The 25,785-nt window shown below is 38.3% G+C and overlaps 1 protein-coding gene across 1 annotated transcript in view; it reads right to left on the bottom strand.

Moving 5' to 3' along the window:
* The window catches only part of Qrfpr (pyroglutamylated RFamide peptide receptor), a 52,032-nt gene extending 26,899 nt beyond the window's left edge, over window positions 1-25,133 (bottom strand). Inside the window, exon 1 of the mRNA XM_005386788.1 lies at window positions 24,534-25,133. Within this exon, the coding sequence (XP_005386845.1) occupies window positions 24,534-24,873 (340 nt within the window). The 5' untranslated portion in view covers window positions 24,874-25,133. The remainder of the gene's footprint in view (window positions 1-24,533) is intronic.
* Between the last annotated feature and the right edge of the window lie 652 nt (window positions 25,134-25,785).

Below are 25,785 nucleotides of genomic sequence, written 5' to 3'. Positions count from 1 at the left end.
AAGAAGGAGGATGAGGGAGAGGAGGAGGAGAAAGGAAAGAAGAATAAAAAAGAAGAAAAGTGAAAAAGAAGAGAAGGAGGAGGAGGTGGAAGAGGAGGAGGAGAAGGAGAAGGAGGAGAAGGAGAAGAAGAAGAAAGAAGAAAAGAAGAAGGAGGAGGAGGGCAGGACAAGGAAAAGGAAGGAGAAGAGATGAAGGGGCAAGGGTCCCAGCGTACCCACTAAGGGAATACCCCAAATGATTTTCTTAATCCAACTAGTCCCCACTTCCTAATATTTCCACCCTCTCTCAGTAGCATCATGATTCAGAATGTAACCTTCAACATATGAGCCTTTGGGAGACATTTAAAATCTAAACCATAACACTGGTTATTATTTAGAAACTTCAGCCAATCTCTGTGCAACTGGAATTCTGAAGTACTCTGAAGGTGTGTTAAAGTATGTGGCATTGTTATACTGTTTGTCCTTGGCTCTGTGTTTGCCTTTTAACTTTGGACACTTCTTATTCCTTTCTGTCTGTGCTTTCCTGTGGAAATCTTATCAGTCAATATTAGAATTCCTACATTGATTTTCCTGTTTTTATTTCATTTCTTTACATAGATTTTTTCAATTTATAAATTTTTTTGTCTATGTGGAGAATATTGGCTTTTATCTTCCAATCTCTCTTTGATATAACTTCAGCAATCATAGTGTTATTTTCAAGAGCTTCTTATTGCTCTTAAAAATTTTTATAGAGAAACTTGCCTTAGATTGACAAAGTCAGTACGCTCTTAAATCCAGGCATCCCCACTTTGTATCCATAACGCATTTCTAAACATGAGATGGTCTGCATAAAAATGTGCACTGATAGCCTACTGCTTTCTATATAAAATACCATATTAAATTTCTAACAGATTTGCTCCAGTGTAATTAACATATAGGACTATCATTTAATATTAAAATGTTTAAAATATTGTTCCATGATTATAAAACTGTTTAAATGGTAGCTATCAGGTGGTTTGTGTACAGCTGTTCCATGTCAGTGCGTGCTGTTTTCACGGTGTACCATAAATACTACATTCTAACAAGGGACAACACCTGGCACAGAGCAATTAATACATGGGTTAGAAAAACTCATTTGCCAATAAAAACAGGACCATTCCCTGCGAAGACTTGCTGCTTATGAAGAAAAGAACAGACTGACAGTTTGAAGGAAGTTGACGAAGGAGAACTAAAATGTAGTCACTGGCAAGAGTGATGAAAAGTGGCCATGGATGAGTTGGATGAAAAGAGGAAATTTTAGGCAAACTATGAAACTCAGAAGCTGGCAGAAGTTCTTGGCATTTTCATATTGTGGTAGGAAGCCATAAGTGGATAATCTTCAGAGAATATATTTGCTCTAAAATGAAAAGCTATATAATTGAACTTACTCTCCCCAAGTTTATGTCTATGGAATTGTTTGCATAGCATTATAAAAGACATCAGGCTGTTCTAGTCCACCAAGTTCAAGGATGATATTTATCATTTCATCTGTGTAACCTATAAGCTATTTCCAGCAAGCAATATCAAGTGGTTTGATTGAGTGCTTAGCACAATGGCTAGCTTTTTCACAAAGATATTCTGAATGAATTCAGTACCTGTTTTCTCAGCACGACATTTAAAATACTTTAACCTCTCAAGACCAGTCTTCTTTGCAAGTGTAACAGTTGCAAAGAGTAGTTCACACTGAGTGAAACAGTGTGATGCTTCTTTCCCTTACTGACATTAACACCTAGCACACACATCCCTTTGTGAGTACTAGGCATCCTTTTAAAGGAATTACTTACACTTTTGCTGTTCTAACAATTATATTTAGAAGGCAGCTTGAGAATTTGCATATACATCATTCTGTGCAAAATGTTTAATGAGTTTGGGCATGTAATTTTTTATATACATATAAGCCAAAAACTTATATTGAAAAAATAAGCTATGTTGTTCATTTATTGTCAGGAACAGAAATTACTACAGGAAAATAGCAAATAAGGAAACGTTGAGGTTATATCTCTATATCTCTATATAAAAATATATAAAATAAAAAATGTCTTCTACAAATAGATAATTCCTTTCAGGTTTTATGTATGTGTTTGTCTTATTCTCTTTTATTCTGGAAGTTTTCTTACTGTGTCTGATAACCTTCAGCTGTCATTTCATATCTAAGAATAGGACAGTAAAATGGATGTCCATGGGCTGGAGTTGTCCTCTGGAAAGCTTGGATTTAGGATGAGTGAGGCTTCCAAATTTCAGACTTTGAGGTTTTACCTTGTGAAGCTAATTCTGTTGTTCTCTTCAAAGTGCTTCCTTCAGTTATTTTATAAGAATTTCCTGTGAGTATTTGTGGAAGTTCACCAAAGTAAAATAATATCTACTCTGTTTCTTCTCATTTTCATTGTTCTACCAGCTACAAATGTTATTTAAGAGCAAGTAACTGCTTTCCTACTGCCCATGGATAACAAGTACCATATTTTTCAAATAATGGAATAAAGTGGGTCCAGATTAAATGTTAGGACAATAATGCCTGAATCAGGAATAATGGGTTTTATTGCATTGAGAGTGTTAAAGTAACACATTGTGAAGTAATATTGCAGGGATTTTATTTTATTTTTTTTTTGTTTTCTAGCATAGGAAAGAAATGGAAAAGGTAAGAGCAAATATTATAAAGAATTTCTTGAAACTGGTCATCAGACAATAAAATGAATTTTGATGTGGTCTTCCTCAAAAATACTTAAGAAAATGTTAGGCATATGTATTTTAGGTACTTAGCTGTTTATAAACATATAATAACTGTAAATTAGTATAATATTATGTTAAAAGTAGCAAAATGGTTAAATGAAGTATTTCAATGTAATATAAATCATATTATTTTGAAAGAGTTATTAAAAATGCAACACAAAACTACCTAAAATAAAACACTAAACAGGTGATAGATGCATTTACACACATATACATATAAAAAAGTTTCCACTACCCTAAAAGTGTGCATAGGGAAAAATTAAATATACCAAATATAATATAATAAAATTATCATCATAATTCTCTCTTGCTCTTGGAGTACTTTCTAGTATTTTCTTTGTATTTATTTTGTATATAATAATTAGGACATTTTGGACTACAAAATACAGAAAATTCAGTTCAACTGGTTTAAACAATATTATAGCTTGTATCTAGATGCTCCCCCGTCAAAGCCTCATGCAGTCATAGGCAGGGCTTTTTCAGAGGTGTCTGGATCTAGAATGTGCAATGCTGGTATTGATTCATGGTGCAATGCTAGCATCAAGGGCACTACGATTAAGGCTGTTAGTGTTACCCACCAAATACTTTGAAGAAGATATAAAGGATAGAAAGAGCTATGGTCATTCCTGTTGCTTTGCTACCTTCTGCCCACCATGAACATTTTATCCTCTGTGATGTCATCCTGCCTTGAATCCAGCCAATTATGGACTGAAACCTCTACAAGCTGTGAGACAAATAAACTTTTCTCTCTTGAACTTTGTTTGTTGGGTATTTTGTCTCAGCAATGAGAAGAGTAATTAAGACAAACAATAAAGATACAAATGAATTTCAGAGGCAAGGCAATAAGAAGGTGATATATTTCACAGTAGAATGATATTACAACAGCTCTCAGCTCTTTCCATTGTACTACTTTTGCTACTTCAGTGTGGTCGGGCTTTTGTTGTTAAGATCATTACTATATACAAACGAGTACTGTACCTTGAACCACTGCATATCAAACAATACTGAAATACAAAAAGGAAAAAAGAAAATATTTTCATTTGTCTTTCATAAATGTAAGGAAAATCTCAGGTCTTATGACCAGAATTTGTTACATGTTTGTTCTTAAAAATCATCACTGACAAAGAAAATTAAATTTAAAACTTTATCCTAAATTAATCAAATCCAATCCCTAGGACTGAAGGGCTTATCACTGAAGAATATACCAAAAGAATTACTACATATATCGTTTCTTTTAGCAAAAAATAATATCAAACAAGACCTCAATACATAGAAAGTTACTCTGTACTTACACACATAGTGACTGTGTTAGTTTTCTATTGTTGCTGTGATAAAGTGCCATAATATTAATGACCTAAAATGATGCAAATTTGTATTTTATAGTTATGGAGTTCAGCAGTGGTTTTGTTTTTTAGTGCTGTGGAACTGAATCCAGGGCCTTGGACATGCGAAGCAAGTGCTCTGCCACTGAGGTACACCCCCAGCTAGTTATGGAGAACAGAAGCTTGGTCAGGAGTTGCACTCCTGCTAGACATTCAGGACAGAATCCATTTCCTTGCCTTTTCCACCTTCTAGGTGTCGTCTTCATTCCTTGATTCATGGTCTCTATCACCCTGACTTCTGAGATAGTATTTGTATCTCTCTATCTGCTTCTGACATTTGTACCTCTCTTTCATAGTCTTGTGATTACATTGCACCTACCTGTACAATCTGAGATACTCTCCCTCTTACTATGTCCTCAATTAAATCAAAAAATCTCTTTTGTCATGTAATGTAGTACATCACAGGTTGAAGGACTGGCAAGTGGACACCTTTGAGAGATGATTATTCTGTCTTAAATAGAGTTAACATGACTTAATATTGCATAGTTACTTTACAATGCAAAAATGACAGTTATCTCCAAAGTAGTACATAAATTAGTGTAATACTAATCAAAATCCTACTGTTTTTTATTAGAAAATTGAATAGTTTATATTTCTAAATGCATGTGAAAAAAATTCTACTATATAGAAAAATCAACTCTGAATATAAAGAAAGGCTAGAGGAATTAGAGACTTCTGATACAATATATAGATATACTGAAAGATTTTGCAATAAACACCAGAATGACAATAAGCAATTAAACAATGCGCCGAAGTAGAGAACTGGGAAGTTAGAGGAATATGTAATTGAATTAGTTGCTCATATCCTCAAAGAAATGCTGAATTGTATATTGGTGAGGTAAAGAAGACTAACTCTATACGAAAAGGGAAAAAAGCTAGGATTCTTATCTTATATTGCATACAAAGATGGACCCTAACTAGACATATTATCTGTTAAATATCAAAGCACCAGATAAACAAAGCAAAATGAACACATGATAAAACATCATTAAATAGCATAATGCATAACTATACAACATATAACAAGGGCATAATCAAATTTAAGGATACACATCAAACACATATTTGTAGTGCCTATACAGGGAGCAGAGAAATGAAAACAGGAATATATATTTTATAGATAGATAGATAGAATCATTATAAAACAAGAGAAAAATCATTGCCCAAATAATAATGATAGTATATTATTAATTCAATATCATGAACATGAAATCCTCGGAGCATGAAAAAATGAGTAGAAAGTGAGGAGGAAAAGACAAAGCAGACAAATGTTCACATAAGGGAAATAAGGAAAAAAAAGGAATTTTTAAAAAATCATACTAAGACTTCAGATAAGTCCATATCTGCTGCTGGAAATAGTGGCCTACCGTTATCCTACCAGCAGTTACTTCTAGGTGGAGGTTCAGACTCCCTTCCAGACAACAGAGAAATGTGTGCACTTGGAATTCCAAGACATACCCAGGTCCCAAAACAGCACTGGTTCTTGAACTTAGCTACATGTTGGGGAGCTTCAAAAGGACATGGTGTCTAGATCCCACTCTGAGAGGCTTTGATTTTTAAGATATGCTTAGGGTGATTCTACCACATAGATATTTGAGTCTTACAAGGTTATTTGAGCAGTAGCCCTCACAAGGTCTACCTTCCTAACAATCTTTTCAATTGACAGGGTTAGGAAGCTGTGAGGAAAATGATATTCTTTGTCAAACTGATTTCATATTTTACTGTGTATTATATCCTCTGATGTGTTTATTCACCTATTATGTTGTTTGAATTAATATTGTACAAATAATGTATACTCCCTGCTTTTCTTTCTGGAAGGAAAACAGACACTGAAAAATATCTCATAAAGATATCTTTACAAAATAATATTCCAAGCAATTGTCTGAAAGCAAACAGAACACATGAGATAATCAACTTGCAAAGACAAGGGTAATTGAGTCAAAGTACTTAAATGAAGAAATAAAGTGCTAGATCAAAGTTGAGTGTATACACTAGGAATTCCAAAAGAGCAGACAAGAAAATACACACTAAAGTAACAGTGCTGGGCAATATGCAGAATGTTGTCTATTGCTTTGCAACAGCAAGCAGAAACAACTAAATGATGCCAGAATTTGGAGGCAAATTTATTTACATGGATGGGCACTGATTGAGATCATTCCCAGAGTATCAGGCCTTGATCTATGGTGATCTAGGGCTTTTATATGATGCACAAACAGGAGATACAAAGGAAGTACAAATAAAAAGAGAACAGCCTGGCAATTCTTCTGAGCAGGTAGCAAGGTGAGATAGATCATCATTTACAAGGATAGATTAAAGATCACCATTTTATGAAGCTTGGTACAATGGTACAATCAGGCATTCGGTACATTAGTTATACTCTCATGGTTACAGGGGCCAAGAAAGCAGTTACAAAGCCATGAAACAGTTACAGAGCTAGGCAATTTCAAAAGGACAAAGTTTTAAAAAGAACAATTTCTCTCCGGGGCTGGGGATTTAGCTCACCGGCAAAAGCGCCTGCCTGGCAAGCGCAAGGTAGTGAGTTCGGTTCCCGGTACTGGAGAAAAACCAAAAAAAAAAGAACAATTTCTCTTGTACAGTTTTTCCCTTTCAGCTTACTGCCTACATTATAAGAATTCCTGCAATGGAGTGCTAGTAGATGTTAACCATAGTTCTATAAATTAAACAGAAAGAACTAAAAGGCCTAGATGTGAGGTGCTTAACCCTATTGTATCTGGTTTAAATACTCCTACCATGGTCCACATAAACCACCAATATGGTATTCATGAATGTGCAATTGGTCACTTCTCATGGTCTTATATAAGCTAATTCAAGCCATACCAGTGGAAACCTAATAATGTCCCAACAAATGATAACTAAAAAGAAATCCAAGTTTTCTGTGTGCCTGAATCATCTCTGTTCTTCAATCAGCTACTGCAATTGTGAATGAAAACTCATGTTTTGTAGATGACTCATCTTTCATTTCTTTCCCTGTCCTAACTTGAGTTTTACAACATCATGAAATTCTCTCCTTAATCTCCACTCTCTCCCTCCACTTTGACCTCGTTTGTGTCTCATACTTGCCAGAAGTTTCCTAAGTGATGATGGTTAAGCCACATAGATGATGATGTTCTACAGTAAAAGACTAAGTTCCCTAGTAACACTTACTAAGCATTTACCAGGTGCCGGTTATTGCTCTAATGATCACTAATGGCATAATTCCTAAAATGCTCTTAGCAGCACTAACAGATAGATGGAATTATCTTTATCAGAAAGAAATGAGGGGTAAAGTAACTTGTCCAAGGTCCATTATATTCAGTATGTGGAGCCAGTCTGATTTGAGTCAGTGTCCTAAAACGCTATTAATAACCATCCCCAGATTAACATTTTCAATTATTGCTATAGAGAGCAGGACTTACAAAAGTTAAGCATTTAAAATGTTTCACTGGCAAACACCAATGTGATTTCCTTGAAACTACTACTCCCCAAGCTAGCATAACTCTATTCTCCGTCTGTACACTTAGATTTTAAAGGCCAATGATTATTATCACTTCCCGTCTTCTCTACATTTCATTTTATATCCTTCAGGTGACTCTGTTTCTTTGCCATATCATTTTTCTTAATATCATTTTTAAAGATTGTGTTTGGGAACTATTTTTCTAAGATTTCTGTAAGAAGTGGGGCTCCTATATTATAATTTATCAATCTTTACAGTTAACACAGTCCAAAAATTGAAATATAGTCTACAAAATGAGTACAAGACTCAGTTTATCCCAGTAACTGAGCTTTGCATTTAGTGAAGTAATAAAGATGGTCAGTCAGAAAGCTATAAGGCCTTAGGTGAAAATCATGTATTATAGGGCAGCCATTCTTCCACTCAGCTGCCAGATGTAAATCTTTCAGCATAATCTAATCTAAATACTTTGCACTTGCCACAGCCTCACCTACACACAGACATTCCAAGGTGGATAAAAACATTATTTTATTAGCATCTAACTATGGATAATCCATTTTTCAGTTAGTCATAATCCTTATAAAGCACATTAATTCCTCTAGTTTAGTAACCCAGTTTTATGAGTTGGCTGAGAGTGACCAGTTTGACAGTGGTTCATGACCACAGTGCTGCTGAACTGTGGTGGGTTTAATTCACTTATGGTAAGCTGTATTTGCTGTAGTGTAGTCCCCCTGACAGTAATGGTTTGACGATGATTAAGATATCCACATGTGTGTTATTCAGCTCTTTGCCACTATAATAAATAGTCAAGCAAATCAACTTAGAAAGGGCTTATTTTAGATCATAGTGTTAGAGGTTCTAGTCCATAAAGCTTGTTGCTTTTGAAACCTTGGTGAGGTAGCACCCCATGGTTGAGTACACACGACAAAGCGAAGCACTCACCTACAGTACCAGGAAAGAGGAAAAAGAAGCTCAGGTCCCACTGCTGTCTTCAAAAGCAGATCCCAGTAACCTAAAATTCCCAGTAGGAACTGCTTCTTAAAGTTTCCAGCAGCGCCCAAGAGCACCAAGCTGGGGACCCAGACTTCTGCCTGTGGGTCTTGGGGGACTATTCTAGTAAATTTCAGTTTTTCAAAACTACTGATCCTGACTCAGCAAGAGACTGTATGACTCATCAGTGGGTTGCAACTGCTAGTTTTAAATCCACCGATTTAGAATAGCATTGCCTCTGTGAAAATCTATTCCAAAGAATATATTTTTACATTAGATTTCAACTGGAACATCCAGGAATAGGCTACAGAAAGGAGAAAAGGCACTGTTTCTCTAATTACAATGAAGGAAAATTATAATTTCTAAAATTCAGGTGCTTTGGTTTGTCCCCTCAGAAACTCATTTGAAATTTAATCTCCATTGCCAAGTATTAAGAAGGTAGAAACTTAATCTGATCATAGTCATCAGAATGAGCCTCCAGTATTAAATAACAGTTGCTTTATAAGAGGGGAGAGATCAGAGGACACACACACAAACATTCTCCCTTTTTTGCCATATGAAACCCAATGTCTCCTGGACAATTTGCCAGCAAGAATTCTGTCACCATATGTGGATCCTCAAGGTCCAGAATAGTGAGTGAAATAAACCACCTTTCTTATATTACACAACATCAGGTATTTCAGTACTATAATGAAAAATGGACTAACGCACAGGGTAATTCATTTCACAAAGACCATATTTACTTTCAGAAGATTTTCAACCACTTAATTTTAGGCAGCTGAATTTCAGTCACCAACTAGTCAAGAAGACAAATAAACCCACTATGTATTAAATCCTACACCCTTCTTGGTGCAGAGTGACAATCTAGAAAAGTACACTTTAATAGCAAAATATCCTGATTACTATAGTAATACCACAATGGTGTAATCGATACACAGGGAAAAGTATGTAGAAAAAGAAGGATTTGCCAAACAAAACTGCTCAGTAGTGACTAAAGGTAATCACGGCCAAAATAATCTATCTTATGTTCTTCCAAAGCAAAAGGGAAACACAGGAATGATAAATAAGCTGTCATGGACTAGAACCTCTAATACTATGATCTAAAATAAGCCCTTTCTAAGTTGATTGGCTTAACTATTAACTATTAACTTAACTATTAACTATTAACTTAACTATTAACTTTATTATAGTGGCAAAGAGCTGAATAACACACATATGGATATCTTAAGGTCATTGTGCATCTGAATCACTCAAGAATACTGTGGAAATACAGATTCTGATTCAGCAGGCTTAGACTACATTTCTAACAACATTCTAAGGAAAGGTACTGCTGAAGTCATGGGTTCAAGGACCAGATTTTAAGTATAGTAGTAAGAAAAAATGAACAATAAACTGGAGACTTTCTGTTTTGCTCCCAGGGAACATGTTTTCTGAACTCAAATATTTTTGTCACGAAGGTAACTTGGCCACACTTTGTTACTATGAACCCTTGACCCACTGATGTGTAGTGCTAAACATAGAAATGTCTTATCAAGAAGCAAACCTTCGTTTCTTGCATGTCTGTTCTCCTTTGCCTCCCACTTTGAGGTCCTGCTCCCTGTTCAGATTATAAGGAAAGAGCACCATTTGTTCTAAAACAAGTTATTTTCCAGGAACCAGTAAAAGCAATCACTTTTTATTCATATCTTTACATTAGAAACTTTTAAAAAATAATAATTACAATTGTTCATAATACTCTAACCTGTCATTATCTAGTGATGCATGGATAAAGCCAGAGTTGAAGTAGCTCACTGCACAATTGTAGCTCATTAATATTTTTATATTAGAGATTTCTTAAAGTTTGTTTTAGTTTTGGGTTTTAGTTTGTGCAGAGCTGGGGATAGAACCCACAATTCTACACTGAGCTATACTCCAACCCCTTTCTAAATCTTTTCACAGGAACATAATCACATCCACAGTCAGCTTCCCATATTTTCTAATAATAATAGAAAATGCCAGAGGTGTTTTTTTCCATTTTCTCTTTTTAAAGAAGTATTTCTGTACATCCTCATCAGGAAAGAAAGTAAACAAGCAAACAAATAAATAAATAAATAGCATATAGATTGCTATTTTATGAAGAAAGTTTTTCTCTAACATGAATCAAAAAGGGTAGAGAGAAAAACCATGGGTATGAGTGACATCACATGCACTATGAATAAAATCCTACAGACAAATAACACAATAGGAGTGAAAGGTATTATTGTATGAACTTTCTTAGCTCCTTTCTCTTTCCACCCTTAACTAGGGGGAAATGCCCCATAGTTACCTCTCTCTACTGGACATTTAAATTACACAAACGCTGCAACATGTGTGTGTGTGGGGGGGGTGATATCTTATCTGGAAATCAGGGTGGCATCTTTTCTTTCCTTTCTTTCCTTTTGTTTTTCAGTACTGAAGATTGAGCCCAGGGCCTTCACACTGAGCTACATCTCTCAGGATACTGGGATGACAGGGGATTATCTTCATAAATAAGACAGAGATGAGAGGAAGAGTGAGCTCAGCGTGAGAAGGGTGAAGAAGGAAAGAAAAGAAAAACCTGAACCAGAAGGATGGAAGAAATGAGATAGCCAGAAAATGGAGAAGATAACTGGCTGAACTTGTGCGGAACTGCAGCAGGTTAGTGGTGCACTGGGGGTTGAGAGGGAACTTGCGGCCCGTATCGTAAGGCAGGACCATAAGCTCCTCAGCAGCATCACAGGCTGGGTGGCCTGGAGAGACACCAGAGCCTCACAAAATGAGGAAAAGCTACCCAGTGTGAGAGGAAGGACAAACTGACAGGAGTCTTAAGCGTTGTTTTGGTGAGTAACTAGTTGAAAAGGTTTTAAATTCACTTAAAACCTGTAGTTATATACTGGTTAGTTTGCATTAGTGTTGGGCACTAAGCTACAATTACTTGAATTTTCCCTTGTAAGCTGCCTGAGCCACCTCAAATATGAGAATTATTCAGCCTTCGAAGATCAAAGGGGAAGGCAAAAGCTGTGAGCGTGAAAATAAAAACCAGAAGACTGAAAAAAACACTGTTGTGGTATAAATCAATCAGGTTTAAAAAGCAAGGCTTTGTTCACTGCAAAAAGGAACAAAGTCGCATTCACGGCCATGCTGAGCCCCACAGGGCTGAGGCACTTTAGTTTCAATGAGACCTACCTGTTACTTCCTTAAATTCAAAAAAGATTCCCCCCACCCCCATTCTCTCCATCTCCATTATTGGTACAAAATAGCCTTGCCATGACTCCAGTTATTTAAAGTAAATCTGAATCTTTGTTCTTTGCAACTAAGAAAGTAGAAATACAATAAACATAAAAGGAAAATACAATCTTATTCTTACATACACTACGAAAACAAGTACACCTGATTCCTAAAAGGCCTTAGACATTATTTTGATGACAAGATGATACCAATTAATGTACCTATAAAATTTTCAAATATTTTCTATTCATCTAGAACTTTGTTTGTGCTGAGCAACAAAGTGTTGGACAAACAAAACAGAGAAGTCTCAGACTTCAGGGACCTTCACTCTAATGGGAAGGCCAAAAATGGATAAACAAATGAGTCATGTCTTCAAAGTCACGCAATTCACATGTGCCACTTCCTTCATACTAAAAGTATAATTTAAATCTAATTTGAATGTTGAATTATGTATTCACTGAATTCATCAGGTGTTTTAACATCTTGCAAACACATTATACCTAATGATTCTATTTACTGGTAATATAAACTTTTAACAGCATCTCCATACTGCTCAGTTTTGTTTTTCTCATTAACTTCTGACAATTTGTTTTAAGCAGTAGGCAGGGCTAATTTCCAACGCTTTGTTACTCTGCTGTTAAAGGAAACTTCAGACTATTCTTCTAAATCACATTAGGAGTGTTTCTTCCTCAGAACCTGCTGAGAAAAATCACTGCTGAATTAGGTTCTTATTGACACTTAGATTAAACTTTGATTCAGTAAAATTTCTCCTCATAAAAAGAAATCTTTAGCATTTCTAGATATTGCACTAAAGTAAAAACCAAAGTGTTAAACAGCTTGATAGTTACTCTCATATCTGAGTCAAATTAGAGTTCTATGAATGTGTGTGTGAAGGGTCCACGATGTATAGACTTGTGGAAAATCCAAGGATAGTCTAGTAGCAAAAGTTCATTTTCAAGAAGGTTTCTGAGGAAGTGATCACACTACATTTTCACTGCAGAGATTTGTCCTCCAGCCCTCAAACTAGTATCTATGAGTCAGGGATAGATCTATTCTAGACAAAACTGCACAGATGGAGCCGGAGCAGGTAAGGAGGCCTGAATAACTGCAGAACAAAGATTTCCCCCTTCCAGTATACCCACTGTGGTTGAAAACTCCAACACTGAAGCCGATCGTTCAGGTTTACTACCTAACCTCCTATCTAAATTAGTTTGGGCAATTTATTTAATGGGATAGACAGTAAGACTAAAGGGAAAAGGCAGCTGCAAATTCCCCTCGTCACTGTTCACAAGCCTCTACTATGTGGCTTTGGCATTTTGGGGTAGTGGAGGAATGTTTCCTCTGTTCTTTGAATCCAGGCCACTGATGGGGCTTGTTTTAGCAAAGAAGTGACATTTGTGCAACAGCCAGTGCTAAGTATGGAGACGCTTTGAAGTTTTGAAGGTGCTTCCACGCAGAGTTGTCAGCTACCTTATCGAAGAAGGAAATCACCAGGGGCAATGAAGGCACATCCCTTGATGAGGTCACTCAATGCGATGAATACCTATCAGCTCGCCAGATGAACCCAGTCTCATGAGTGACCCCAGGTGAACTAGCAAAAGAATCACCCAGTTGAGCCAAGCTGGAATTGTTGCCCACAGAATCATGAACACTGATTGACTTAGTGGTCAAAATTTTAAGAGGTTTGCTATGCAGAATTGATAACAAATACAATCACAAAGTTTAGCCTCTACTTTCTCCTCTGTAAATATCTACTACCTGGTAAGCTCTGTGTTAAGTGTGGTATTCATTTCAGTATTCACTTCTCTGCATCGCAAAGCAAGGCTCTCATGCCCCAAACTGTCTACATTGAGGAAATCTGTGCTTGCATTGTATGAAACAATAATGGAACTGATCCTGTTGGTTCTCAGTGTCCTTGACTGTGGTGTTAAAAGTGAAGTACCCTGATGAACCTTTTGTGGGCACAAATTAGGCAGTGTGGGTATCTACTAGATAGATAACTGGCTGCATGAGCTCAGAATCAAGGGACGTTCAGCTGATGTGGGACAGGGAGTATGACACAAAGGGCTTGAAGAGATTTGTCCTATGCTTTAATGCACAGGCACAAGTCAGGTGGAAATGCTTTGTATTAGTGTCGATGCAGCAACTTTGTGCCTACAACTGGAGTGGCCTGGAAAGAGCCTTGTGAAGAACTAGTAAAGCAGCATCAGCTCCCCTAATGTTTCTACCCCTCCCACATCCTCCTCCAGGGATGTGGCTTCCACAGTAAATAAAAGAAGCATTGCTTGTTGCGAAGTGTTGAGTTTAACTCCTCATACCTTGAGTATGGAAGCTATTAATATAAATATTTTAAAATTTTACCATAAATAAGCTATAAATTGATGTAATTACTACAGTTATTTTGTATACATGCATGCCATATGCATTTGAAATATTATTAACAATACAATAACAATTCTTTAACATTGAATTAGCCTTATCTATACAACTCTATTCTACACACAAATATATGTAAAATTTTAAATAGTAATTTATATAATAAATTAAAATAGTGATTTTAAATAGTAGTGCAACAATTACAACTTTCTTTTACTGGCACCTGCTAAATGCCAGGTCCTACATACCCACGGAATTATTCACTCTTACAGAAATGCTGGGAAGCAGGTCCTGTACAAAGAAAAATTAAACAATTGTCTCACTGTCACACATTGCTTTGCTAACTTATACCTCTGTCAGTTATGAGTTGCAACTCAATTCCACAAGGACAAAAAATTAAATAATATTAACATCTTTTCACTCATGCATTGAAAAAGGGGTTGCAAGGGAGATTATTTTGTGTGAAAACATGTAACTACTATACGCATACTAAAATCAAATTGAGAATCATAAGAATGTGATATGCATTAATAATTTTGTTAAAACGCATCATGATATGAAAGCTAGATGTTTGTAATATTTCCTGGTGCTGCACTGACCACTAGGGGCAACATCCAAACATTTTATAACTGCTCAGTCTTCCAAGAGGACCCAAGTCCATGCAGGGCAGTGTTAACATAGTAACCAATAGATGAAGAGAGTTAGAGCCGAAGAATGTTAATGTCTAATTCCACAGTACATCTTCATTGTATTGCACCACCCTGTCTCTATTCCTCTTTAATCTTCTCTCAAGATGTGAGAACCTATTGTCTTTTAAGGTTTCTGTTAATAGTCTACAGTCTCTCTGGTGTGTCAGGAAATTTCTCAGAAACACAGCTACAGAGAAAATTAATTTAGTTTTAGATTTCATTTTGCAAATAAAGAGAAAAATTAAAAACACTTGACTGCTTCAGAGTCAGTCATTTGGAAAGCTTACTTTTAAGACAAGAAAGGAAATAAGTACAGCTTCTACCGTATCTTTATTAGAAGTACAGACTGAGGAACCTGGCAAGGTGATGTGCCTAATCCCATTCATTGACCTTCCCAAACTTCCTTAGCAGAAGGGAAAGCAGTAGAGGAAATTGCCCACATGAAAGTTGCTCCAGCACATGAACTTGCTGGGAAGAATGTAGGGAGATGCCAAGAGCCATCTCAGACCAGGAGAGAAAGACAAAGACCAGCTACTCAGAATCCTATGTCAGTTTGTTTCCAACATACCAAGTTCAAGACTTTGTCCAGGGTCACTGGGGAGGACATAAAAGTATATCAAAGACAGAGAACGTGTGTTCTGGGAGCTTAGACTCCACTGGTTAAACTCAGTACCATAGGCATATGTGGGCAATTCTATGAAACATATCTGTCCATGCTTCCTGCCCTTTAAAATAATTTCTGGTCCAGATGTCAAACATTCCCAGGGAGCTGAGAGGCTGATAGAGTGACACTTGCTACTACAGCTTTTAGCTTGGTTTGTCACACTTCTATGTGTATAGTAAGAGCAGGATAAGACAAGAAGATTCAGGAACTTTGTTATTTACATAGACAGTAAAAGAGCAAGATCAGTACAGCGCCAGCTCCTCATGTCCTTAGTTTCACAGGAAGACCCCAACCTGGAAGGGCAAGGTGACTGACGGTATGGGCAACAGGTCACTCAACTATTCTCGAACTACAGCTAGGTGTTCCTGCAAAAGCCTGGAGCTCTTCCTTAAGGGAGAGTAAAGTGAGAAGTCCTGAGCTCAACTGAAAACCAAACTACAAGGACGGATGAGAAAATCTTCCCAAGGACGAAGGTAAGAAACTGCTTGGAAGTGTTGTGCTGCTCCATGAAAGACCTCCCGGAATCCTGCCAAGACTCATGCTAGTTGACAGGCGAACCTTACCTTTGTGGAGTATATGGAGATGTACAAGGTTGCCAGAGTATTGTGGTGGAAGTCCTCCTGTATTTCCTTGGAGTGAACTTCCTCTAAGTAATTCAAGTAGAGGTGACTCCAGCCTTCTGTACCTGTCCCTACCCTCCCACCATCATGGGATATGTGACTAAGGCCTGAGCAGATGATTTATTGCTTGAAACACAAGCATTGGCTCTATGAGTACAAGAGCCAATTTGAGTAGAATCATTCCAGAATTTTCTCTCTCTCTCTCTCTCTTTCTTTCTTTCTTTCTTTCTTTCTTTCTTTCTTTCTTTCTTTCTTTCTTTCTTTTTCTTTCTTCCTTCCTTCCTTTCTCTTTCTTTCTTTCTTTCTTTTTTCTTTCTTTCTTTCTTTTTTTCTTTCTTTCTTTTTTCTTTCTTTCTTTCTTTCTTTCTTTCTTTCTTTCTTTCTTTCTTTCTTTCTTTCTTTTTTCTTTCTTTCTTTCTCATACATGGACTTCTATGTAGTTCAGGCTCCCTTTGAACTGGCCATGAACTTACGGCGATTCCCGTACCTCAGCCTCCCAAGTGCTGGGATCACAGGTGTGTGCCATCACACCTAGCTCAGAATTTTCTGTAGTTACTAAGAAGAATTCTTTCTCAATTTATAAGACAGAGTTGTTTTGTTTTTATTTTTTTAACAGGTATAACATAAAACGTGCAATTTTGGTCTTTGGGTATAGAATTCATGACATCAGTTACATTTTCAGTGTTATGTAACCATCACTACTATCTATTTCTAAACCTTTTTCATAATCCTAAACAGAAACTGGAGCATTCTCCACTCCTTTTAGCCCCTGGTAATTTTGAATCTATTTTCTGTTTCTATAAACTTGTTAATAGTTAGCATAAGGGAATACATAAAATATTTTCAACTTGTGTCTGGCTTATTTGACTTGGCATAATATCTTTAATGTTCAACCATGCTGTAGTATCAGAACTTCATTCCTTTTTATGCTGAATAATATTTCATTATGTGTATATACCACCTTTTATCTATCTCTCCATCAACATTTCTGGGGTTGGAATTTTAAGGAAAATGTAAAAACTATAGGACCTGGAGCTATTTTTTGCGCTACCAGATAAAGGGTGCCCCAAATTTTACTTCTTCATGGAGAAGTAAAACTGGGCACAGAGAGATTGAGTCATTGTTGTAAACTAAATGGGTTGTGCCTAAAGCCAGCCCTAACTCTGAGAATCTTTATCCTAGGTGGCAAAATACTGTACTTAAGTAGTTAACATTAGGTTTCTCTTCTTGCAAACAGGAATCACAAAAAAATAAGCACTAGACAAATAACATGTTGAGCTATGTTGTAGAAAAGCAAATTAAAAAGAGGATTTATTTTATCCCTTCTAAATATATAATGAAAGGGCTGGGGATTTAGCTCAGCGGCACAGCACCTGCCTGGCAAGCACAACGTTGTGAGTTCGATTCCCATTACCGGAAGAAAAACATAACCCAAAAAATAAATAAATAAATAATGAAAATTTTGTGGCTTTCTGGTTAGTATTGTACTTGTAAGCTGCTGGTATCCTAAGTAGATTTTGTATGTGTCCTGTTGCTCATTCCCCTCCTACTTCCCAACAAATCTTAGTGATTTTCTTGAATGACACCGTCCTTTCTTCCCAAAGTGTGCATAGAATTAATTCTAGGGAAGAGCACTCTGGGATCTCCCTATGGCACAGTTGCTAAGTTGAATTCCAAACTGTTGTTGGGCCTTTCTTTGATCGACTGATGGATTAGTTGGTTGATTTCTGCTACCCCTTCATCTCCTTGTTTTCCTTCCTCTTTTCCCTTTTTCTTCTTTCTCTCCTCCTCTTTCTCCTCCTACTCTCCTCCTCCTCTGTTTTAATATTTCTTTAAAGAGACTGCTTCATCAATAGTTGTCATAATTTCTGTTAAAAGATTTTTTTCTTGTTTTTGCATTTTTTCTTTCAATGTTTTATTTTTATTAGTATATGTTTTCAGTATATAATGATTACATTCATCGTGGGGAGTTGTTACATGCATATAAAACATGTTAATTCATTTTACAATCTTCCATCTGCATCTCCATCTCACTATATTATGCAGACTATTCTTAAACCTGTGATCCTCCTGCCTCAACCTCCAAAGTAGGTGGGATCACATGCATCTGCCACTAAGCCCAGATGTGGAAAGATTTTTTTTAATCCAACAGTAGTTCTGATTTTACATCAATTTCACCATTTATATGTTTGCAAAATGTCATAGAAAGGGGGAAATTATTATAACAAATGTAATGGATATTTATGAACCAAATAATGAAATGAAACCAAAGAAGCTGCAGATTATGTCCTCTGCTGTGAACTAGCTGCAAAAATTTCTGTCTTTTCACCAAACAAAATTTCAACAACTCCCTTTAACCCGTTTTACAGTTTATTAGCTCTCAATCTGTAACACTCAACAAATGGTTCATACATATACAACACAAGCCTTTTCTTTTTTTCCTTCCCTCCCTGCCTTCCTCCCTCCCTTCCTTTATCATATCAAGTTATAGTCAAAGCTTTGTTTATTTACAAAAAGAAGAGGTAGGTGATGTTCTGATGAAGACTGACTATCTTGCCTGCTCCCCACCCACCCACAACTGTCCCTGTGGCTTTGAGTAAAATCAACGGAAAACTTTTGCTGTTCAGTATGTTAATTTATAACTAGAGCTGTATTCTCCAAGCAAGAGAACAATTCTTGTAATCCTGTGTATGTGTTGTATTTCAATCTTTTTACTATGTTTACTCCTTCCCAAATTTGTCTTGAAAGACTTCATATGGGTTAAAGGCTTCAATGAAGATGTGATGGGATTCCTACAAGCGACTGTTTATGCCAGGGTCCTTGTTGGTCTCCATATATCCACTTCTGCATTTTCCAAACATTTTTTACTCCAATTCCTCTCTTTAAAAATATAATGATTATATTGAGCAGGTACATGCAGAATGCCCTGTGGTTTTTAAAAACTTTACAGCCATTATTTCTTCATCTGAACCCTCCTAATAGCCCTGCTTGTGCTGTCAGTCTTTATACTATATCAGGTTCTCAACCTTGGCTGCAAATTATAATTCTTTCTAGTTTGAGGAGCTTTTGCTAAACTTAATACTCATTATCACATTCAGACCAACTAAATCAGAATCTCTAGAGTTGGGAACCAGGCATCCATGTCTTTAGAATCTTCCCAAGTGATTCCTGTATGTTACCAAGATTTAGAACAACTTTTAGGGGAATCTGTCTTCTAGCTGCAAAGAATATTAATTTTCTACATTTTCTTATCTAAGTGAGAACTTTTCAAATGTAGTGAGTGGATATGTGCTTCTCTTCCTGACGCTGCCACTACTTGAGATGTTTTTGAAATTCCTTTTATAGAACTGCTTTTAGCCACCATTAGAAAAATTCTTTTTCACTGCCCATAGCAGGACTGCAAGGAGACCCAAAGAGCTCTGTGTTCAGCCACGGTAACCAGCCCTGCCTGGGCTCTAGCTGTACCCATGCAGGATGAAAGTGGACGCAGAGCTTGCCAAGTTCTCAGTAGGATCATACTCCACACCTGCCCCTTCTCATTTTATTAATGGCTAGGACCAAGAAGACTAGAATTGATCTTCAACCTCCTTTTGGGAGCTACTCGGAATTCATCATCCTACACCTTAAGTTTTCATTTACCTCAGGCACCACAAGTCTGATACTGTCTCAGACCATCCTTTTCCCCTAAACTCAAACCCTTCAGGTTCTAAACATCTCCTAATCTGATTCCATCTCCTCAGTCCCAACACGTGCACTGTGCAATCTGGAAGACTGACACATACACCCCCAATCGATCACCCCCAGCATTCTCCACCTCTTCGTTGAATACTTCTTGCCCCTTTTTGATCCAACTGAAACCTAGCTATTCCACAAAGACACAGCTTTCTCAATACCTACAATATTCCAGTACACAAAGTAGATGCCCAGAAAATGTAGAAGAATGATTCATAGTACCATTAATTTTAATTTAGACCCTGGGCAGATGGACAAAATAGGATGAGAGCATAATTAGATACTGACAAGTTATCCATGTGTTAATGCCCCATTTTCAAATCAGGTGAAAGACTATGGCTGAAGGGAATGATTAGACACCGATTTCAGAATCATTGCCAAAGAAATGAGAGACCCCACAAAGGCCTCTATGCAGAAATGAATTATGAAAGAAAGGAGATTTCATACCAAGCTTCAGCAGACACTCACAAAGCATAACAAAGTGTGAAAATCACCAAAAGGCAGAACATAAATGAAGAAATAGAAAAAAAATTAAAAAACAAAGATAGAAAGTAGCAGTTTATACCAATCAGTTCATACAGGTTGGTATAACCTAGAGTACAAGCTATATTCTGGAACATTGGTCAGTGCAAAATTCACTGTTCTGAATTTGTCTAGATGCAAAACTGTTTAGTCCATGAAGTTAGGGGGGCATTTACACATTGTGAAGAAAGAGATACAAAAAGGAGGAAAAAAGGCAAAAAAGGAGGTTACAGATAAGGATGGGTAAATGAGATGGTCACAGGAGGGCAGGGGGCAAATTCATTGCTGACATCTGACCAAATGATCAGAGGGGAGAACCGATACAGTGCCCAGGCCCTGCTTCTAAATGCCATGGCAACACAACCTGTCCTCACATTAGTGGTAAAGGAAAACTCACAATATATACTATTGATGGTTCTTAGGGACAGAAAACCCAGACTTCTAGCTCCACGTTGAAAGAATTCCTGCAAACTGGTGTGAGGGTGAATCAATTAGTGGGTCAAAGAACTGATAAGAGGCAGGTAACCAGGGAGATAAAAGAAACAGTGCAGTCAATTCACTTCCTGCTGGGCAACACTTAGATGCTGACAGGTGTTTCTCTTGCTGACTTGAGTGATTCCTATAAATAAACTAAATGTTTACGGCTACACTTTATTCCTCCTGTCACTGAAAATCAAAAGGACATTTAATGTCTTTACTCAGTGGTGTGTTGAAAAAAGGTGATTTTCCTGTTTGTTTTGCAGGCCTAATTGGTAACTGCAGGTTTCTGTGGTGTAAATCTCTCACCAGAACCCATTTTAAGGTGACAACATGGGGTCCCTGAAGAGGACCTGGGTAGCATTCTGCAAGAAAAGCTCTGCGAGTCAGTGCAAGCTGGCTCCAAATGGTCAAGTGTAATTTAACCCCTCATGAGTCCTTCAGGAGGTTCTCTGGACTGGGACGTCTGAGAATCATTACTTTGAACAGTGCTTAGCCAAGTTTAATGTGCATAGGAGTCACCAGGTGGCTTGTTAAAGTGCAGGTGCTGACTTGGTCCATGCCGCTGGTCCCTAACAGAGGACATGAATGGTCTGAAGAGGGAAAACAGTCCTTTACAACCTTACCTCTGCCTGAGACATTTCAGAGGGAGATTTCCTAGAGAAGTCATAAGCTATACGTCCACAAGATAGATGTTTTTCCATTTAACATGCTGCATTTTACTTTTTAAATTTGAATTAGGAGTCAACATCATAAAAATCTATATTCCCAGCTTCTAGGGGATAGGGGTATGGGGGTGTACAGCAATAACTATAAGAAAAGAAGATGTGACAGTACTCTGCCCCTTCCCATGAAGTAGTCTTCCTTTGACCACTGTTGTCTCCTGGTCATTTTCGTAGCTTTGTTTCCCCCACCTCAGTTCTGCAGAAATGTGAAAGGTGTTCATTCTTCAGTTTTTACATAATACACATACTGTCCCCAGTCGCAGTAACCCATATTCCTGTCTCCTTTTCTACCATTCCCCATATACCAACTGTATATTTTTAAAATGCTTTACCTAGTTTTCTTAAAAGACATCACCTTTCTCTCTTTCAAACTTTGCAGTGACCCTCTGCTCCTACAACATGCTCCATCCTCTGCTAAAAACAATCTACATTGTTCCTCAAGACTCAGCTGGACTGTCATCTGTTCAAGGAAGCCTTTCTGACTCTCCCCAACGATTCCAACATCAGATTAGATCCCCTTCCCTCACAATCGACTTTGCTTACTTGGAGAATCTCCTGTGTTCTGAGACCCATAGAGGCCTAGGTGAGCTTTCATGTTTGTATTCCCCGGGGTAGAGGGCTTTTCCATATAGAAAATACTCAATGGCTTTATCAAACAATAAACTATGAATTAATATCTACTCCAAGATTATAATCTCTTGAATGCTCTTTTTAAAAATTTGTCAAGGGAGTCTTGCCATTATTATCCTATAATAGACAAGTTAATTCTCTTTCTATAGCTATTTTTATGTCGTTTGCAAGCTGTCTCCCCTGAATCTCAATTTTGGCATTATTTGCTTGATTATAGAATATGATCTGTGCCATAAATCTGATCCTAGATAAACCTGGACCACCTCCAATTAAACATGCCTTAGGTTTTGCTTCATACTTTCACCGTGTGATCTGCTTTTTTTCCAGTGCATTCTACTAACACACTTTATTTTCACACTAACCCTATAAAATACACAAGCAAAATATTCTTTTTATTTTTGGTATTTACAAACTCAAGTGAAATGTCCCCCACAAAGTGGGAATCAGGGAAAACAGCTTGAGAAAAACTTTGGTAGTGCCCACCTCTGCCCTCAGTAGGGAAGACTGCTCCAGGGTCTTAGCACCATTCCTCAGTATGGCTCAGGTTAAAGACCTACCTCATTCCTCTTGCACACTTCTCTAATTCTCTCAGTTTCTATTGCAAAAACTGAGGACCAGACTTGTTGAGTTTACATGTGTCAGAGCCAAAGTAGTTATCCATGTCTTTTCATTTCCATTAAAAGATTTCATAGTGCCTAATTACATTCACCTTTACAAACAGAGCTATAATCATCCAGCAATACTCACACACCTCGTAAATCAGCCTTTTAGAAACTCTTAAAAATTATAAAACCTGTGCCTGTGTATGTGTGTGTGTCTTATTGGGGATTTAGCATTTAGCACAGGACCTCACTTATGCTAGGCAAGCCTTTTTGATTCCCACTGAGCTATATCTCCAGCACCGTCTTGTGTCCTTTTATCAAAAACCAAGTTCTGTATAAGGATCCAGAATCCTCCCCTTAATTTGATGGAGTTAGTTGTACTGGACAACTTTAAAATGTCCAAATGCAATTATTCCTAACTGCAAGAAAGTTTCTAATCTATAAATTAATTTATGACTTTCCACTTTATGTCTCACTTTCAAATCAACACTAGATATTCCACTTGTGTGGGGTTTTTTTGGAAATACATTTTTAGAAACACATGGATGAGATGTGTGTCCAGAATTTAGCCATGAGACCCATTAACAGTATTCAGTGTAAATTAATAGAAAAAAGCCATGCCAGCAGAAGGAACTGAAGAGTTCCACTTATTTTGTGGGCTTTTTTTTTTTTTTTTCCTACCGGGAACCAAACTCGGGATCTCACGCTTGCCCGGTAGACACGTGCCGCTGAGCTATATCTTCAGCCCAAGAGTCCCACTTGGCAATGGTGGGATGAAGGATATCCTCTGTGATTTTGGAAGGAACAGCAAAGAGGCAGAAATGGCACAGCTGGAAGGTACAATGGTCCATTTCTCTTATATTTCCAATCATTTCCTCAGAATTTTGATATTGGCCGCAAGGGTACCTACACTCGTTCATAACAATGGGGGTACCACCCTTACTTCCTCCCTAGGGGTACCTTAAACAGTGACAACACTCTATTTGTGCCTTTCTGTGGAGACTAGAAGTTCCAATGTCTACTTTCCAGCCTCCACTCACTGTCCCTACCTCAGTGGCTCCCAAGGTCTCTCTGCCATTTCTGCCCAGCTCTCAGGAGGAGAATTTCATCTTTCCTTTCCAATCAGGAAGGCGTCTGTTTTCTGTGTTCCTTCTCCTTGCATGTCTCCATTTTCACAAAGAAGGACTAGTCCAAGATATTTTTCCCACAAATACATATCTGTATTTTCAACATATAATTACTTGCTAATACATAAAAGACATTGTGTGGAAGCCACACAAATAACTGAACAGGCAGCCTGGTGGTTGACAGAAAATGAGACTATCTAATTTTTAACTTTTAAAAGAATTATTTGAAATATTTTAACTTAAATTTTTAAATTTTTAATTTAAAAATAGAAAAGTACTGGCAATTAAGGAAAAAGGAGCTGCCATAAACAGCAGTGTGACCGCTCTGGACCTTTCTGAAACTTTACCCCAACCTGCATTTCTAAACTGCGAGGAAGTAACGCTGTACCAAACCAGAAGTGGCCAAAAAGAAAACACTTATTTCCAAGCGAGCCCAAGTGGAGAAGTTCCCAGAACGGAGAAGGGATTGATCTGACAGCGACAGCAGTGCGGGGAGGTCAGAAGAACGTGGTATGTGTGCAGTGGGGACCCCTGGAAGGCTAGGGGCGTCTGGAGAGGCAGGGGGCGCGGACTCACCCCCCAGCCAGTTGTCCGAGATGTTCTGCAGCACCGTGACCGGGATGCAGAAGAAGGTGATCATCAGGTCGCTGAGCGCCAAGGAGCAGATGAAGATGTTGGTGACCGTGCGCATCGCCTTGCTGCGGGTCACCACATAGACCACCAGCGCGTTGCCAAAAAGCGCCAGGACGAAAATGAGCACCCCGGTGAGCACGAAGGCCAGCTTGGCGCGCGCGGGCAGCTCCGGGGTGTAGACGAGCGGCCGCAGCCTGTACAAGGCGATGAACTGCTCCCGCGTCAGGTTGTGGTCCCTCAGCAGCCGCGAGAACTGCTCAGGGGTGATGTTGAGCGCCTGCATGCCGTGCGCTCCCGGGGCGCGGGCACCGCCCGCTACCGCCGGGTCACCCTCGAGGTTCGTGCACGGGGGCTGGGGGCTCTGGGCGGCACCCCAGGAGGTTCGGGAGGAGGACGGCAGCGCGCTGATCAAACCCACACTAAAGAGCTGGGGACCAGTGCGTGAGACTCAACCCATTGTCCAAAAATGTTCTCGGCTCAATAAAAACAAAGTTCTTCCCCAGTTCTGGTCCGGAGTATCCGAGAGCTGAGCGCCGGCGAGGACCCGGCGGTGACTCTGGCTCTGGATTTCCAGACTCGCGGTGCGCGCTGGCTGCGCTGGGCGCGGAGAGGGTGGGGCCGAGCCGCACACGCCGCCCTCTCCCCTACCTCAGCGGGCGCCGCCCCCACCGGCTCCCGCGGCCCCAGAAACACATCCTGAGTGCGCAGCGGACTCCTCAGCACCAGGTCATGCTTAGATAGAGGATTGTTTCTCTGTGCGCTCGAGGTTTCCCCTCTCAAATGTCAGCCACAGCAGGGTTTATTTGAAGTTATTTTGTGTATTAAAAATAATTGCAGAAGACAAGGAGATGCAATGATAGTATAGACAATCCCCTGTACCCTTCACTGAGTTTACCCACTGATTACATTTTAATTATGGTACAGCGTGAAACCAGACATTTAACAGATACAACGTTTGTGCACAGTTCTGTGTGTCTGCTTAACCCAAGAACTGATTCATGCAGCCGCTACCAAAAGCCATCTGCAGAACCCTCATCACCTTAAAAATTTCTAGCCTGCAGGCTCCTTTTGACCCAACCTGGATGCCTCCTCCACCCTGTCTGGCCCCTAGCAATCACTGGGCCTTCTGTTACACAGCTCTGTAACTTTATCAGAAGATTATACAAATACAGTCATGTGTGTAAGCTGTCCGTGA

The sequence above is a fragment of the Chinchilla lanigera genome, unplaced genomic scaffold (assembly GCF_000276665.1).
Source record: "Chinchilla lanigera isolate Chin_1 unplaced genomic scaffold, ChiLan1.0 scaffold00027, whole genome shotgun sequence".
Classification (NCBI taxonomy): Eukaryota; Metazoa; Chordata; class Mammalia; order Rodentia; family Chinchillidae; genus Chinchilla; species Chinchilla lanigera.
The sequence above is the reverse complement of the archived record's forward strand: the minus strand, read 5'-3'. Positions and strand labels throughout refer to the sequence as shown.